Source organism: Patiria miniata, unplaced genomic scaffold, assembly GCF_015706575.1.
Source record: "Patiria miniata isolate m_02_andy unplaced genomic scaffold, ASM1570657v1 HiC_scaffold_11, whole genome shotgun sequence".
NCBI lineage: Eukaryota > Metazoa > Echinodermata > Asteroidea > Valvatida > Asterinidae > Patiria > Patiria miniata.
Genome location: NW_024037049.1, coordinates 749,925 through 768,520, shown reverse-complemented (window position 1 = coordinate 768,520; position 18,596 = coordinate 749,925). Strand labels below are relative to the sequence as shown.

Here is an 18,596-nt window from a genome sequence, read left to right as displayed (position 1 = left end):
GACAGATGAAATGTTCCATTCCACTCGGCTTCGCCTCGTGGAATGGAACATTTCATCTGTCACCTCATGAAATTATTCTTACCATTGCACTCACAAACATTCATTATTTGTATACTGTAAATATTACAGAGCCTTTTAAGGTCAACATTTCATCATTGTGCAGCCTTGGAAATCAATTTCTAAACTAGACTTATGTTTGTGGACAAACACAGGGCTGTTTCGGATTTTTTTTGTGACATGTAAGGTTTCAAGTATAAGTTCCATTCAGGAAGGATGTGTATTTCTGTTGATAATAACTGGTGGCATATAATATGTGATTACATTCCCATAGGGCTTTGAATTATGATGTCACATGTGACGTGATGACGTCATGATGACGTCACATCAATTTTCATCTATAACTATATTTTTGTTTGTAAATAACAACTAAGCCATAGCATACATCGTTGAAAGCAAGTTCACATCTTTCACCAATTTTAAATTACAAGGCACTTCCGGTTTCAACCGGAAGGAAGGGCCACGTGATTTTGCACATAATATAAAAAATGAAGACCCTCGATTATTCTATCGATTCCCGCAAACGTCAAGTTCAGGTCTCTCACGGTTGATTTTATATTGATTTTCAAAGATCTATTAATCTTAAACGTGACGTCACGTGACCCAGGATGATGTCATCGTGACGTCACTTCAATTTTCATCTTTAACTCATCCCGGTCTAGGTACATACCAACTTTCAACCCAATCGGACATGTAGTTCTGGAGATATAGCCCAATCTGTCAGATCTAGCCGAATTCTGCTAGAAAATGGTCACAACAGAAAAATCGCATATGATGTGACGTCACGTGACTCATGATGACGTCACGATGACGTCAATGTTCGGGGCACATCTTCAGATGCTGGTCTACATGTGTAAGTGTGTGCCAAGTATAAAGGCAATCGGATTGATTTTAGTGCCCAAAGTGCCTTGGACAAAAAAACGTGTACAAATGCTATGGGCAAAATGACTGAAAAAGAAAAAGAAAAGAAAAAAATAATAAGAATCTTAACGAAAAACAAAGGCTGTTTCGGCTGGTTGCCGAAACAGCCAACAATGTCTCTAGGTCAGAAAAAAATAAGTAGAAAACTATTTGCTATGTGAAAAAAAAAAATTACAAAATGTCCCACGTTTTAATTTTTATGCAAATTAGTGCCGCTATTTCCGAAAAACACCCCTATTTTTTTTACTATATCTCAGCCAATATTGCAGCTAACTGAACAAATAAGGTGTCTAAAACCCATGTTTTAGGGTCAAAGATCACCATTAAACTATTTTGGGAGTGACCACATGTGTCTATGGTATAGGAGTATGCAAATTAGTGCCACCATTACCGAAAATCATGTTATTTGGCATCATCGGCCACTATTGCACATAACTGCACAAGTAAGGTGTCAAGACCCATGTTTTGAGGATCAGGGACCACTTTAAGACCATTCCTGAAGTAACTACCGGTACGCGTGTCCTTGGCATGTAAATATGTAAATTCTAAAGTGCTGGTTTATCGGAAATTGGATTTTTAGGGAATTGGATTGGATATCTCCAATATTGGAGATATGTTGACAGAGGGGTTTTTGAGGGCAATACATTTGCAAATTTATCTTCTCTCCCTTTCCCATCCTTTTTTCCATTCCAGATAAGCAGTAGGCAAAAGAAATTGTAATAAGAGCGCAGATCCTGCAACCCCATACACTCTCCACCTACATGCAACCTTAATGTGCTATCCATTTCTGTGATCAAAAGAAACTGTATTGAAAAACTACAGCAGCTTCATAAGATCCAGGATCAAGTCTCCATCAATAACATGAGTCCCCATATCGTATGCAATCAGTGTGCGACCGGATTCTTACAACTTTCCCGGATGACTTGGAAAGTAAGGATATTACCCCTTTATGTATCATCACTTTACTAGCAACCTCAATCTTCTAGGAGATGATACAGAACTAGAAGCATCAACCTCACAATGGCATCACTCCCCACGTCAATTGTCTTCAGCAGGTTTTACTGCACTCATCTCCACACGTTTTGCATGTTGTGTGACAGATTAGAGGTCAAAGATGTAGATTGCAAAACTGAGCGAGATGAAGTCTTTTTGTCTTGGAGGAAAATAGAAAATGGAGATTGCTGTTGTCAGTAAAGCGCTGACGACACTGACGGTGATACCCAGCATTTTCCAGATCAGCGGTTAGAGTTGTAAGAATCTGGTCGCACACTGATTGCATAGGATATGGGGACTCATCTGATTGGTAGAGACGTCGGTACCAGATCTTGTAAAGATAATAATATTGATAATAATAATGGAACCTTGAAAATTTTAATTAGTGATATCGAAGCTTGAATTTCCTTTTTTAAACCGTGAATTTATGTCTTGACCTGCTCCAGTCAATTTCTTTGTTTAACTTTTCAATAAAACCAAACAACTTGACTTTTGTTTGTGGACAAACACAGGGCTGTTTCAGCAGTTGTTTTGGTGACATCTGGCATGTAGGGGAGACGGGGGTTAGTTGGAACGATTTTCACAAAAACCTATCCATAACACAAACAGGTTTTCTTCAAGAAACAACAACTATGCCAATTTATTCATACACATGTGTGTTGCAAATGTAGCATATAAACTTCTCAGAATTGTTGATGGTTATTTTAAAAATCCATCTTGATCACAACTATGACATGCGTTCCAACTAACCCCTCCTATGGGGTTAGTTGGAACATGGTATGGGGTAAGTTGGAACTTGGTATGCTGTTAATCTGAAAGTATACTACAATTACTTAAAAACTGCATTTATATTTGAGTTTCAAATAAAATAATTGTTCCAAGCACTGGTGATGCTCCTAACATTTTTTTTAATTAACAAACTGGCAAGAAATGGCACAAACAGCACCAAGACAAAAAAACACAGGAAAATTGCGAGGCAAGAGTCAGCTACAAGCCTGATCATAAAAAGAAAACATCAAAATGGGAAATTTAACTCCCAAAAATAACATGAAAAGCTTGCATAAAATTGAGGTAAGGTCAACGTGACCTGTCTATGTGCTTTCAAAATTGTTTGCTAAGTCAGAATATTTCCTCAATTATCATCATTATGTTCCAACTAGCCCCCATCAAAATGTTCCAACTAGCCCCAGTGGCCCATGTGACATTTGTTTGCTCACTCTACAAAACAGGGGCTCCAATAACATATCTTTTTAACCTTATTTTGTAGCTTAGTACTCGAGCATATAATACCCCCAAACTAGTCACTGTTATCTATAAACATCATTAAGAAAGTACACATTTTTTGAATGGTGAAAAAATTACTCAAAAGGTGAAAAAACAAACTTATCTTTCCCACTTGAGCACTATTGTTGCAGTGTGGCTGCAGGCAATATGGTGGATGGCTGTTGCTAAGGGACATCGCTTGAGGGCAACATTTTATAAAATTTAATTAAGATGATCAAGAAAAATTCATTGTTTCAACTAACCCCGTGTTCCAACTAACCCCCATCTCCCCTACAGTTACAAAAAGAGGTTCCATCCAGGAAGGATGTATAGCTCTGCAGATATTGGAATGTGTGCAAACTATATTATATTGGGATGGGGCGTCAAACCTGTTGTGGGTACCCAGGTACTCGCCCGCGGAGACCAAGAACCGGTTCCATTTTATCGGGTCGGGTACCCGTAACCGAATTTATAAATTTCGACGCAACGCCCGAGACAAAAAAACCACAAGGACCTTCATTCAAATATCACTTACAGAAGATTTACAAAGTTCAGGGTGAGTTTACCGACGATTCCAAAACTCCATTTTGCGGTTTATATTTTGTTTTCAGTTTTATTGAGACTATCTTTGATGCGTCTCCAGAAGCCCGAAGGTGGCGAAACACGATAGTATCAACCCATTGTTTGTGTTTGTAATAAAGCTTCTTGTAGCCGCTAGCCAGGAAATCATCTTCTCTGATGCGCCGCAGATGGCGGGTAGTACACCCGTAACAAGTCCGTAACCTAAGATTTACAAAGTTCAAAGTGAATTACCAACCATTCAAAAACCTCCATCTTGCGGTTTTTAGTTTGTACGATGTCTCAAAGCCTGAGAAAGTTTTAAGGGCTTTTATAATTTCCTATGATCGAACAAAGTGTAGATAAAAAATACACATTTAACAACAAATGATATAATAAAAAAAAACCTGCGCGCCAATATTTTCTGCGGAACTGGCCAGTCACAACGCATGTAAGAAGTGCAACTTGACTAGCGATTAGCGTAGTACAGCACACATGCGTGGGGTCCCTATGATAAAGCACGACACCATTTGTGCACGTGCTTTCAACTTACCGTTTATAGTACTGACTGCCGTGCCGGTCGTCGTACGCATGCCTAGCCGAGTAAGCCAACCATGCTGCGCGCGCTGCATGCATGCTACAACCAGCGCTGCAGTCAGTGTGGGCCACCTGGGCTGAGGTGATGGCTGGATGGACTCACTGAAGAATACACAGCGGGGAGCTCTTGGAAGTTCGCTGACTTTGTCATCGATGTCTTTAAACTCTTTATTAATCACCTTACGTTTCTTTTATTTCATAAACTCAGGTGCTGTATATAATAGACATTGAATTTGCAATTCCTATTTTTTACTGACAAATCAACCTTTTGCAAATCGGTATACCTGCACAGAAAGCATTATAGAACACAATGGGGTGTTTAGAAACGAAAGCACTTACTTCCGGGTTGGCATTATAAATGAAAACACTTACTTTCGGGGTTTTTTTTTTTTGGGGGGGAGGGCTTTTACGGGTACCCGGGTACCCGACCTTGACTGGGAAAGGGTACCGGTTCCAGTCAAAACCGTAAACAAACAGGCCTAATGTGACAGCCCATGACACGTGATGTCATGATGTCACTTCAAATCAATTTCATCTATAACACTTTCCCAGTCTGGTTACATTCCAAGTTACATCCATATCGGACCAATAGTTTTTTAAATAGAGGCCTTAGAAAAATGCACCTTTAATGTGATGTCAAATGACAAATGGTGACGTCAACATGACGTCACTTCAATTTTCCTCTATAATTTCATCCAGTACAGACCGTACCAAGTATTAACCTGATCGGACATGTTGTTCTGTAGATATAGGCCTTTAAAATATGCACCTATCCTTAACCCCCTAGGCTTTTTTTGCTAGGAACCAACTATAATGCTCAAAATCTTCCAAAATTGTGCGCTTACATTTATATTCAAATGAAGGATACCCCACTGCCTCAATCATTCATAATCCTTGACAGTCCCGTCTCTCAAAATGCATTCATCCTCAATCCCCCAGAATCATCCACTTCTTCATCCGCCATTAATCCTCACTCTTCTAAATCATCCGGTGCTAGTTGTCCAGACCTTTAATATTAATGTAACTTCATATGGTACATGATATCATCATGACATCACTTCAATTTTCATCTACAGCACATCCCGGTCTAGGTACATGTACATGTACCAAGGTTCAACCCAATCGGACCTGTAGTTCTGTAGATCTTTAGAAAACTGCACCTCAGTTTAATGTGACGTCACTTGACACATGATGATGTCATGATGACGTCAGTGTTCAGCACACACCTGCAGGTGCTGGTCTATATGTGTGCCAAATATAAAGGTAATTGGCACATTGCTGAACCAGCCAACAATCTTTACCAAAAAATAAGGCTGTTTCAGCAAGGTGCCGAAACAGCCAACTACATGTAGAGGTCTCTAAACAGTACATAGGGCTTTGATGATCAATTTCATGTACATGTACGAACAAACTTTAAAGTACATTTTTATGACTCACAAGAGCCTGACTTTTTTCACAAGGAGCATGATCCCCCCCCCCCCCTCCCCGAAACATGTAAAAAAAAAAAAAGAGTATGAATTGAGCATATTTTGTTTGCTAGATAAAGTGAAGGCTTCGAAATTCTGAAAAGATTAAAATTTTCAAAAATAAAAATACGTCTCTATCTCGTACATACAAATTTTCAACCCAATCGAATTTGTAGTTCTGTAGATATAGGGCTTTAATATATGCACCTTAAAGATTACGTCACATGACCAATAATAATGTCATCATGATGGCATTTATCTTGATGTGTGCCAAGTTTGGAATTGATCTGATCATAGACCGTCAACTTTTGTGCGTAGAATATCATCTTAAAATTTCAAAATTCATAAAAAATCAGCCCATGGCTTTGAAATTCTAAAAAGATTCATGATGGCGTCAGTGCTCAGCACACACCTGCAGGTGCTGGTCTATGTGTGTGCCAAGTACAATGTATAAAGGTAATTGGTAAATTCTGAAAAGGGACGTCACTTCGGCTTTTGGTACGTCACTTCGGCTTTTGCATATTATTAACATTGTCTAACTTCCCACCAAGTTTCATGACATGTTTTGGAACTCTGATTTCTGATGACGTCACAATGCGGTCACACCTTTGTCACATTTTATACTTACACAGGAACTTGAAATGAAATGCAAGCAATACAACGTACCTGCCACAGCTCTCAGTGAGGAAACTAAGACAGAAAATATTGCAGCAGAATTCATGCGGTTGCAAAGTGCGGACATAGAGCTTAACATGGAGGAGGGTAAGCAAGTGCATAAAAGAGTCAGTGAACAAACCAACCTGGCAGCGTGTCATCAAAATCAAGGTCAAAGGACACAACTGCCTGTATCTTCAAGTATGTCAAGTGTAGATGATGTGGCTGATGAAAGTACACTTTGTATTGGGGTAGATCCATTGCTTAGTCAGTCATCTCCAATGGCATCGCTTCATAGTAGCAGACGGAGTAGTCTTACAAGCATGGATGACATGCAGGATCTTCCACCATCAGACTTCCTTTGAGAACTGTAACAGTATTGAAGTCTGCTGGCCAGACTGATTTTCAAAAGATTTTTTAAAGTTTGCATGTGAGTTAAGATAACCAGATAAAGATTTGTTGCTTAGTATCAGTGCTTATCATCGTCATCCAGCTGATATAACTCAACTTCAATGTAAATAATTTCATTTTATGTTTAATATACATGTGGTGTCAATAATGTAGCATAATCTAAGGGATATTTTTAATTAAAAAATATTGAAATGACTGCCATGAAGTGTTACTGTTTCATGGATATACAAACATTTATTAGTTATAAACACATTGTTCAGTCAACAATGTTGAATAATTTGAAGAACTTGGGATCAAGCTTTTAACTTAAAACCAAGAAGCGTTGCTTTAAAATACAACAGTCGGGTATCATTATGTGGCTCTCCTCGTGCTTACTTTTAACCCTGAAAAAATTGAGGTATTTGCTTTCAAGTGCTATATTTCTAGCAGCAAGAAAGTTATTCACTTTTGAACAAGGTATCAAATAAAAAACACATAGTTATTACTTAATGCATTGACCCGACAATAATTCAGTTCTTGAAGCACCATTGCAACACGAATAGACCAATTCTGTAAATACCATAGGCAGGTCAAACGGTTATTTTTTACTGGCTATTCTGATAATTATTTTGTGATCTTTTTTTCAAAGTGTGCACAACTTTAAAGTGAGTTTGTAAATTTTAAATTTTTACTTCTGTTTTCCTGAGAAATTTGCCATTATCTGAAATCAGATAAACAGGGAACATTGTAGATATATACGATGTATTTGTTTTCTGTTTTATTGTTTAGATATGTATTTGTTATCTGCATTGAGTGGTTTACAGGTAAATTGGTGGTTGCATTTAACTTCATCTTGACCAATAATTGCCAGATGACAATGCTATAAAAAGAGGAATGATTTCAATAATACATCTTTAATAAAATATGGAATGATTATTTGGCATCATACATAAATGTTCATTATACTGTATGCATTATACTGTTTATGTGGACGAATTGCTTATGCAAGTTACATGTATATGCAGTTTATCAACATAAACAAGCATTGTACATGTGCAGCTAGTCCTCATGGCCTAAAAATCTGTTAACAGTGGTTTGTAAACTAACAACATTTTCTACTCATGTTTTTGGCAATTTAACTTGTCATATGTTTACTTTGTTAGCTTTCTGGGCTAATGTATCAATTTAATTCTTTTAGGTACTCACTCCAAACTGAAAATGAACTGCACCTTTGATATACAGAATAGTCAGCAGAGGTGGCTCGGCATGCAGCATGTCTGTCAGTCACTATGTCAGAAATATTTGCTCGTAATAGGAATTGTATTTTTTTTTAGTTTTTTAGTTTTTATTTTTTTCCCTCAAAAAGGTGGTTGTCTTAAGTAATTCATTAGGAGAAAGAAATCCATGACAGGCAAGCATGGGGAGAGCATCTTTGAGAACTTAAACCTGCTGTTGATCACAATTATAAACCTCACAGGTCCCATATAGGTATGTAGGGCATGCGGTGTTCCATATTTTGTTCAATTTGATGGATGATTTTCCTGTACAGGACTGTTGAAGGGCCAGTGTTTGTACGCATTACATGAACTTTTGAAGCTCTCATTGCGATACAATTAGGCAATCAATCTTTAAAGGCATGGATACGATTTACAAACATTTAAAATGAAACTGTCAAAATATGAAATATTGTAATCGACTGTATTAAAGTAAATACATGTAAAAGGATCATGCATGTTGTGAAATTGCTGCCCCAAGTATGCTGTCATTTTCGAGGATGGAAAAATGACCATCATCTCACGATTAAACAGAAACCTGCAGATGGTGTATGTGCAAAATGAAATACATTTTCACATTCTTCCAAAAAGTACATCTACTCAGCTGGTTTTTTTTAATAACCTGCTACAGATTTATTGTATTGTTGTTCCTTGAATCCTACATTATTATTATTTTTTTTACCCCAAAGGTATGTCTCGTAGTTCTTATACATTTCAGAGGGATGGATATTTGCTGGAAATTTGCTCCAGTATAAAATTCATTTCAATACTCATCACAATTATGCCCCTCAGAAAACAAGTTATTGCAACATTTATAGTTCTATTTGTATGTCACAGTTTTAGTTTGGCAGGTTGTAGAGATCCTCATTAAGCCCAGTTCATACTTTACGCAAAAGCGAAAGTGAAGCGAAATATTTGACGTCAACAATACATTCGAAGCACGTTCATCATTGTTGACGACACAAATTTCACTTCGCACTTGCTTTCGCGTGCAGTATAAACCGGGCTTTATTTGGTTACTTTTATGTATAAACAATATGATGTTATTAAACAAATTTTAAAGTTCTTTTGTAAATTACTGATGTGTAGGCATAGTAGTTGGTTTGATCAATCTTTTTCTTAATGCAACTTTTTGGACAGTTTGTGTTATTACTGACTGGAAATAAAATTTGCCAGCTGAATTTCAAGACAATAATTCATGTAAAATAATTCTAACACATGTTTGATAAATTATGGGTCACTGACTAGCTCTGGACTAGCCTTTCGCCAAGGCTATCGTGGCTTTAACCGGCATTAGACAGAGAGGCAAAGCACCTTGAGTGGAGACCACTGCGAGTGGCAAAGCTGAATTCGTGCATGCTGAATTGGTCTTTGCTCCACTTGCTTGCAGCTTTGCTGCTCTAAGCCAATATGGCCTTGGCGAAAGACTAGTTCTGGACCAGTCGTTGTGGTAACTCCATCAATTTTATGGTTTGTAAATTGGGAAATGGACTCTGTGAGTTGTTCCCTGAAAGTAACTTTAGTTTTTCTATTTTGTTCGTTTTACAGATGTGAATAGAAAATTGCATATATACATGTACATGTATGTGAGTATTATTTCAAATATTAAAATCAAGGATTGTACTGACATGAGTTAATGACTCGAGTCCGACTGAAGTTGCAGTTTTCGATGACTCAACTCAACTCAAAGACGCCACAAAAGCACAAGCAAATGACTCGTCTCACGTCGGTTCACGTTCTATTTACTGTAGCTCTCAACTGGCATTTCATTGTATTTTTTTTCTCATAATGCGCATTCATAGTACGGCTTCCTGCCCCCAAAAAGGAGCTGAATTCTCCTTTTTTTTGGTAGCAAAAAAAAAAGATGAAAAAGGAGAATTACCCCAGTCATTGGTTTATGACATAGTTTTTAATTTTTGTATCATCATGCAATTTTTTGGAAAGATTTTATTACTATTAATCGTTATAATGTGAGTTCTTAAGTTCTCTTTCTGGTTGCGAAAAATTCAAAACTAACATATCACGACTTGTATTATGGAACCAGATTGTACAATGCCAGATATGAGGATTGAAAAGATAATAAAATTACTTTCAATTACTGAAAGCTTACCAGTCTGAATATGTGATACTTAAATGGCAGTGACTCGTATTGAGCAAGAATGTGACTTGACACTCTACCTCAGCTAGAATCGTAACCTTGAATCATTTGACTGATAAAAACATCATACAAATTAGCGTGCATATCACTGGCAAAATGAATGTTATTCCCAAGGCCAAAAAAAAATAATACTCGGTCTCTGGTCAGACCAAAGTTCCAGAACTGATGCGGCGACGCAGCTTTTTTCTTTCTTTTTTTCCAAGCTTGGATTGTACAGACAAGGTGGGGTACTATTTTGCTTTTATTGGTGTCCTCATGTACATTGGTGTCCTCATGTACATTGGTGTCCTGCATAATTTGCCTTGGTGTCCTCGATCATTTGCCTTAGTGCAATTTCCCATTCCTTGGTGCTCTTTGGAACATTTTGGAAGAAAAAAAAAATTGACGCGCATGATTAAAATCGACGCGCGCGCTGACCAGAGACCGACTTTTTTTTGGGGGGGGGGGCCTAACTGTGCTGTAGTTTCTGAGACGAAACATACATTCAAACTTACATTCTGTGCCAAGTAATCCTTTCTACGAAAGCCCATTAGCGCCACTGCAAGTATATATGTTACAGATTATGTAATTCGTTATTACGGATTATTAATTCGTTATAACGGATTATTTAATTCGTTATTACGGATTATTAATTCGTTATTACGGATTATTAATTCGTTATTACGGATTATTAATTCGTTATTACGGATTATTAATTCGTTATTACGGATTACTAATTCGTTATTACGGATTATTAATTCGTTATTATGGATTATTTAATTCGTTATTACGGATTATTAATTCGTTATTACGGATTATTAATTCGTTATTACGAATAAGGTCTGATGTTCTCACACGTGGAGAGCACGTGACCAGGGGCCTATGTATATAGCGCCGCTAGGCGGCGCTATCTTTGCATACAACGTTTGCACTCCTGTGCCATGCTTGCCGAGTAATGACTCAGAACGTATGAGTAATTCGTAATAACGAATTAAATAATCCGTAATAACGAATTAGTAATCCGTAATAACGAATTAAATAATCCGTTATAACGAATTAGTAATCCGTAATAACGAATTAAATAATCCGTAATAACGAATTAATAATCCGTAATAACGAATTAATAATCCGTAATAACGAATTAATAATCCGTAATAACGAATTAGTAATCCGTAATAACGAATTAAATAATCCGTTATAACGAATTAGTAATCCGTAATAACGAATTAAATAATCCGTAATAACGAATTAATAATCCGTAATAACGAATTAATAATCCGTAATAACGAATTAATAATCCGTTATAACGAATTAAATAATCCGTTATAACGAATTAGTAATCCGTAATAACGAATTAAATAATCCGTAATAACGAATTAATAATCCGTAATAACGAATTAGTAATCCGTAATAACGAATTAATAATCCGTAATAACGAATTAAATAATCCGCAACATATATACTTGCAGTGGCGCTAATGGGCTTTCGTACCTTTCATTCAAAATCAATCAAGTGACTGTATTCAACTGTTAAGAACTCCCAGCCTACATAAAGCAGGGTTGACTGGCTGGGAAATGTAACCTTGATACAGCTTTGCTTTGACTGTGCTTGCTTGACGTATGATCTGACTGCTGGTGACTCGTCACTAGCCTCTAGTGTTAAAAGTATAGCAGGGGAAGTGGATGGAAAGTTTGACTGTCTTCGACTGTTTAAATAGCAGGAGGGTTTTTAAGGAGGGGAGAGGGCTCAAATTGGGCCACTTTTCAAAAACCAAATTACCCTTGTTCACGCCTCAACCCCAAACCTGGATACCCACTGCTTAAAACTTGCAAGGACGCAAACTGTGTGCTCATGTTATCACCATTACATGTTCATCCAAAGCTGTAGCAACAAGGTCTAGATCATTGACTTAAGCAATGCATAAATAATGGATTGTCGTGAAAATTTATTCTTGTTCAGCATGTTTGAGAAAAGCACGTTTAGTCAAATTATTCACGAGATGCCCATGCATCCCCTCCATTAGGACGATGGTTTGTACAGTACTGATCTAAATCCAGAAACTTACTTTAAAAAATGGTTCGCTTCGGTTTGATGAGCAGATTACAGGTGTTTCCTTAATTGTGGACCCAGACTGGATTTGGATTTTCTTCCCCTAAAGGCATTCCCCTAAAGCAGCGCTGTTTGTAGCTGCCACTCCCTTTTTAAAATTTGTGCTGGATCACTGTTTTAAATCGAGTTTCATCTTCGTCCGTTTTAGTCATCCAAGTTTTATCTTTTGTCACACTATTATTTCAAAGTTTGTGATGTGAACTGGTGATGTATTTTTTTGGATCTGTCTGTTGGAGTGTAATTTAAAAATTAAACGAATGAAATGAAGTTTAATTAGAATTCTACCGATTAAATCACCGACACTGAAGGACTTACATGAGATTACACTTTCCACCGGAGGATTAGTCACGGTTGAGAGATTTTGAATAGACTCTCTTCCCTATAAAGGGCCACCACGCCCTGCCTGCACGCCTCAATACATTTTAATGAAAATGCCCGGTGCATATAAAAGGGGTGGGGAATGCATGTTAGCAGTACATACATACCAATTGTGGAGGGTGTAAGTCCTTCAGTGTCGGTGATTTAATCGGTAGAATTCTAATTAAACTTCATTTCATTCGTTTGATTTTTAAATTCTACCTCATAATCACCTCCACTTCGGACTTACATGAGAAATTTAGAGCCCATGAATGCAACGGGCAACAAACGACAAAAAGAGTCGTACAATAAACAATTCATTTTTGATGTTTCTGTATATTTATTCAGAAAACAAAATTTCGAAGCCTATTTTGCTTCACAACTCAGAACAGCGTCAGCAAACTTCTGACTTGCTGGTACAAAGTTTTATTATAAAATTTAGCAAAAGTTCTACTCCTTGCCCATTGGGCAGTAGTCATTATGACATCCAGGGGAACTCCCCTTTGCAAAGCTGCACTACATGCAGCAGATCTAGTACTATGAGCCTTGAATCTACCTATGTCAATACCTGCATCTTGCAGTGTCATCTTGATCCAACGAGAAATTGTCTCGGACCCTACACGCTTGTGAGGGGAAGTATAACTCAAAAACAAACTCCTTTCGCGTCCTCGGAAAGTTCTAGTTTTAATCAGATACTCTCTAAGTGTTTTTATAACACATAGGTGTTCATCGTGCGGGTACTCTGACAGCACCACACTTATTGGCTTACTGCCAACTCTACTGGTCTTTGTTAACTTAGTACATGTAACAACAAAAGTCACATTGCTTCGAGTGACATTGACCTGATCTAAATCAAGCAAAGATAATGTTCGACACATTTGTCCTGAAATCAATGCAATCAACATAACAAGTTTCATTGTAAGCCCTTTTAAGGGCAACTTTTATCCAGGACCTAATTCTTTTAGGTACTTGAAAACAATATTTACGTCCCAAGTAAAATTATATTTGGGCATAGCAGGTCTCAAATTAAACACACCTGTCAATCCTATTGGATCACATCCATTGGTTAAAAGATTCATGAGTCATGAATCTTTTAACCAATGGATGTGATCCAATAGGATCCCCAATAGGACTCCCATCTATCGGAACTACGATTGCCGAAGTGGCACTATGTAGGGTATTCACTGAGCTATAACTGTTACCCTTATGAAATTCTTCATAGTCAGGTGGCATATGGTCGGAATCGTGACCGACTGGTCCAAAGCACCAAACTTGGCAGATAGATTTTTATAGACCTAGAGAAGATATTTAGAAGGGGCCGGTGACACGTGAAATTCTTTTGGGAAGGGTGCCTAATTTGCATAAATCGTTAATCCCTGCCGTGTAATATATTTTCCCCATATTTGGGTATATTTTTATTTTTTTATTTTTTGAAAAGTGTATTTTGGTGATTCTACTTGCATATTCTTACTTCAATAACATTTTGTAAAGCATGTAAGTGACTGAATAATTAAAGGGAATATACAACATTTGCAAACATCGAAAAATAAAACTACCAAGTTTTTGCGAAATACCTTAATAGGATGTTGGTAAATGACAGTTTAAAGCATCCTGTAAAATTATGGCACCTGGTATACTGTCATTTTCAAGAAAAGTGGTATTTTGTATCAATTTCCAACGCTGATCGGCCGATCAGCGTTGGAAACAACTGGCTTTTTTTCAAATACTGGCCCAATTGACCATTGCACCTGTTTGCAATCGATTACAAACCTATGAACGGGTACGGGCCAGCTAGGCTGGTTCCCTGACCTTACAATTCCCCAATGTATGTAAACTGCTCTGTTTCTTCTTATATGGAGTCAGGGAACCAGACTACAGGAAAATGATCGTTTTTCTTGGTTTTTATAGCATTTTCGAACCCAAAACTCCAAAAAGTCAGTGTAACTATATTTGCTATATTTTCCAACCCCCAATTCCATCCATTTCTGAAAATTACAGCAAAAGCAAATGATGTATACTCCCTTTAAGAGGACATAGTCAATCACCAAAATGGCTACTATTTTACCCTAAAGTTACGCGCATTTACCTTTTCCTCAGATATCATCAACTAGTCTCGCCAAACGTGGGTATTGATGAGCTTCAAATTCACAAAGGTACTTACTGACATAGTTAACCTAACAAAAATAAGTGGGAAATCATGTGAAAATTGATATCATCTTGATGTTTGGCCCAAAAGACCAAAAAAAGGGAGAAAATGTGGTGTCCGTAAATTGGGCTACTACGGGAAGGGTAACGTGGGGACTTGAACAAGTTCAACAAAATCCCCCCAAATTAGAGATTATTGTTGTTTACAATAATTTTGTCTACGCCAAAACGTTTTCTCAACAATAATTTTGGGAATTTCCTTGAACTTGTTCCAGTCTTCCATGTTAGGCAACCCTTCACCTTACTTGTTAGCCCAATTTATGGACACCTCGTTTTTTCCCCAGTTTTTGTTTTCTGGGCTTAATAACACAATGTTCTCATTGTTCACATGATTTTGCATAAGGTTTCAATAGGGTAACTGTACCAGTAAGCTACGTGGTGAATTTGAAGTTCATCAATGCTGATGTTTGGCAAGACTAATTGATGATATCTGGGGACAAGGTAAAGGCGCGCAGTTTAGGGCATAATAGTAGCCATTTTGGATCGTTACTATGTCCTCATAATTATTCAGTCACTTATATGCTTTGGAAAATGCGATTTAAGTAAAGATTTGTAAGTAGAATCCCAAAATACACTTTTCAAAAAAAATAAAAATAAAAATATACCCAAATATGGGAATAAATATATTACACGGCAGGGATTAACGATTTATGCAAATTAGGCACCCTTCCCAAAAGAATTTCGGGTGTCACCCCTTCTAAATATCTTCTCTAGGTCTATAAGAATCTATCTGCCAAGTTTGGTGCTTTGGACCAGTCGGTCACGATCTTGACGAAAATTAGATCTAAGCCACCTGACTATCAGTTAGGCAATCGAGAACAACTGTTACAGGTGCTCGAACGGGATTAATTTGTCCCCGAGCACAGAATAAAATCCACTTTTGGATCGCTGATCTGTAAGATTTCTTGGTTGCAGGTCGCCAAGAGGCGATGATAATGTCGGCAGCGTGTCTTGTGAAATTCCCTGACGTTGCAGGTTTTCCCGGACAAATGGCATGCCATCAGTTGTAGCCGCTCTTGCCACGGATGGAGTCTGCCTGAGGAAGAAGCGAAAGTATATCAGCCCTTTTAGGCAAAATAACTGGCTTGTTTGTGAGTAGTTTCAACATTTTTGGAAACCAGACTTGTGTTTGCCATCGTGGGGCAATGAGTATGGCGATTGATTCATCGATTTTAATTTACGCCAAGACTTTCCCAATTAGACAGAATGGGGGAAATGCATAGACCTTGTAGTCAGACCAGTCCAGTGTAAATGCATCATAACTGAATGCACCCGGATCAGGTTGCCATGATACATATGGCTGAATTTGATAATTCAATCTTGACGCGAACATGTCCATGTCAGGTACCATGAATTTCGCAATAATTTTGCGGAAAACGTCTGGGTGTAATTTCCATTCTATATCTTCGTGGAAATTCCGTGAGGCAAAGTCTGCCATCACATTATCAACCCCAGGCAATTACGATACAGATAGCCATATCTTTCTGGCCATGCACCATAACCAAATTTCCCTCGCAAGTTCATTTAACTGAGGGGAATGTGTGCCACCAAAGTACTGAATATACGAAACAGCTGTTGTGTTGTCCGTTTTTAGGTGTACATGGATGTCCCTGTGTTTATTGAAAAGGGACTGCAAAGCAAAAAAGCATGCCTTGAGCTCAAGATAATTGATATGGAAATCAATCTCTGTGGCAGACCATTGTCCGCCTAATACCTGACCATTGCATTGAGCGCCCCAACCACTTTTGGATGCATCACATTCAACAAAGAAATCTGGGAAATCGTGGAGTACTGTGGCCTCGTGGTTAAGGGCACTGATTCGTGGTCTGCGGGTAAAGCTGCAGGTTGTGGGTTCGAGTCCTGGCGGGGTCATGGTGCGTGTGCCCTTCGGCATGAGTGACTTTGTCACTCATTGCTTCTCTCCACCCAGGAGTAAATGGGTACCTGTGAGGGCAGAGATGGTTATTGTGATTGAATTAGCTTCCTTGCGCCTAACAGGCTGCATCGAGCTGTATACTCCCCAGGGAGCTGAGATGGTATTTGGAATGTTTCATGGGCCCAATGAGCAGGGGTAATAATGATGTAGCGCTTTGAGCACCAGTCCTGGTGGATACATGCGCTTTATAAATATCCACTATTATTATTATTATTTCTGTGAATGGGGGCATTTGCATACTGTAAATTAGCATGCCACCAACTTAAGTCTGTCTTGGCTCTGTCAGATAAAGACATTCTTGCATCAAAATTGTTGGCATTTAGAGATAAAGCCTCATTCTTATCCACTTCAATGGATCTTCTGAATAAAGCAAGACACCAAAAGCCCTATCACATGTGCAACGTCCCGTATTTTTGGGCGTGGCATCGTGATCAAATTATCAATGGCTGTAACGATTTTCTGTACTTTAACTTAAGGGCAGGAATCGCAATGGTCATTGACAGAATTCAGAATAAACCCAAGAAACTGAATGGTCTGTGTGGGTTCTAGAATCGATTTCTGAGCATTGATAATAAACCCTAGCTCTTTAGTAAGGGTCAGACGAGCTTTAACATTAGTTCTATACACTCGTGAATGGTTGAACCTAGCAACAATGAATCGTCAATGTAATCACATGACTCATGGCCTCTCTGTCTTAAGGAGGCAATCAGAGGTTTCATAATCTTAGTGAAAACTCTAAGGGCACATGCTAAGCCAAATGGCAAACAGGTGAATTCGAACGATTTGTTCTGCCATTGAAATCGCAAATACTTGCGATGTTCTTTCGCAATGGGCACGGCAAAATATGCATCTTTCAGGTCGATTGATGCCATAAAGCACTGAGGCCGTATAAGGTGCAGTGCAAACTGAATGGTTTCCATTTTGAAATGGTAATAGGCCACTGATTTGTTCAATTCTCGAAGATTGATAATCGGCCGAAAAGATCTGTCCTTCTTTGGACGAATAAAAATTGTAGAAATAAACTCCCCAGCCATGTGGGTAACTTGCCTAATTGCTCCTTTTTGGAGAAGCTTAATTATTTCTGCCGAAATAATGTCAGTCTCATTTTGAGAAAACGCCATTTGTTTCGGCTGATACAACTGGACAGGTTGTTCGGCAATTCTATAAAGTAATGCTGTATTGCCTCTAAGACCCATTTGTCCGAGGTTACAGTTCGCCATTTGGCTACATAGTAGGCTAATCTACCTGCAATTTTGGTACATGTATTGTCAATGCAATGACTCACCAGTTTGTTGCTTGGCAAATCTACTTTTTGGCTTCTGCCGATGGCTGCGGTTTGTGATTCCACCGAGATCCCTGGTGCTTGCTGTAACGCTGATAGTTTAAATAGCTACCGCGTCTTCTGCCGGCACTAGCCAGGTTCCCTCTGTGTAGGGAACCCTTGTTGTCGGTCCCCCGCGATCCAGTAGAGAATCCAACTTTCTGTCCAATTTTGTTCGTTTGTTGGATGTCTTTACATTGTTGCGGTAAATTGTCCCCAAACAGGAGCTCAGTTACTGGAACATGTGATGAACACAGGCCAGAAAACTGTTTGTTTAAGGCAGGCTTAATTAACTCACGTCTTCTCATATTGAGCTCGTGGTTGGCATGCCCGATCACTGCTACCGCGTCAAGCAGTT

The 18,596-nt window shown here is 38.3% G+C and overlaps 1 protein-coding gene across 2 annotated transcripts in view; it reads left to right on the top strand.

The window, feature by feature from the left end:
* The window catches only part of LOC119741371 (microphthalmia-associated transcription factor-like), a 37,690-nt gene extending 27,408 nt beyond the window's left edge, over positions 1-10,282 (top strand). For both annotated transcript variants that reach the window (XM_038217124.1, XM_038217130.1), the window contains one exon: positions 6,488-10,282. In XM_038217124.1, the coding sequence (XP_038073052.1) occupies positions 6,488-6,874 (387 nt within the window). In that variant the 3' untranslated portion in view covers positions 6,875-10,282. The remainder of the gene's footprint in view (positions 1-6,487) is intronic.
* Positions 10,283-18,596: the final 8,314 nt, after the last annotated feature.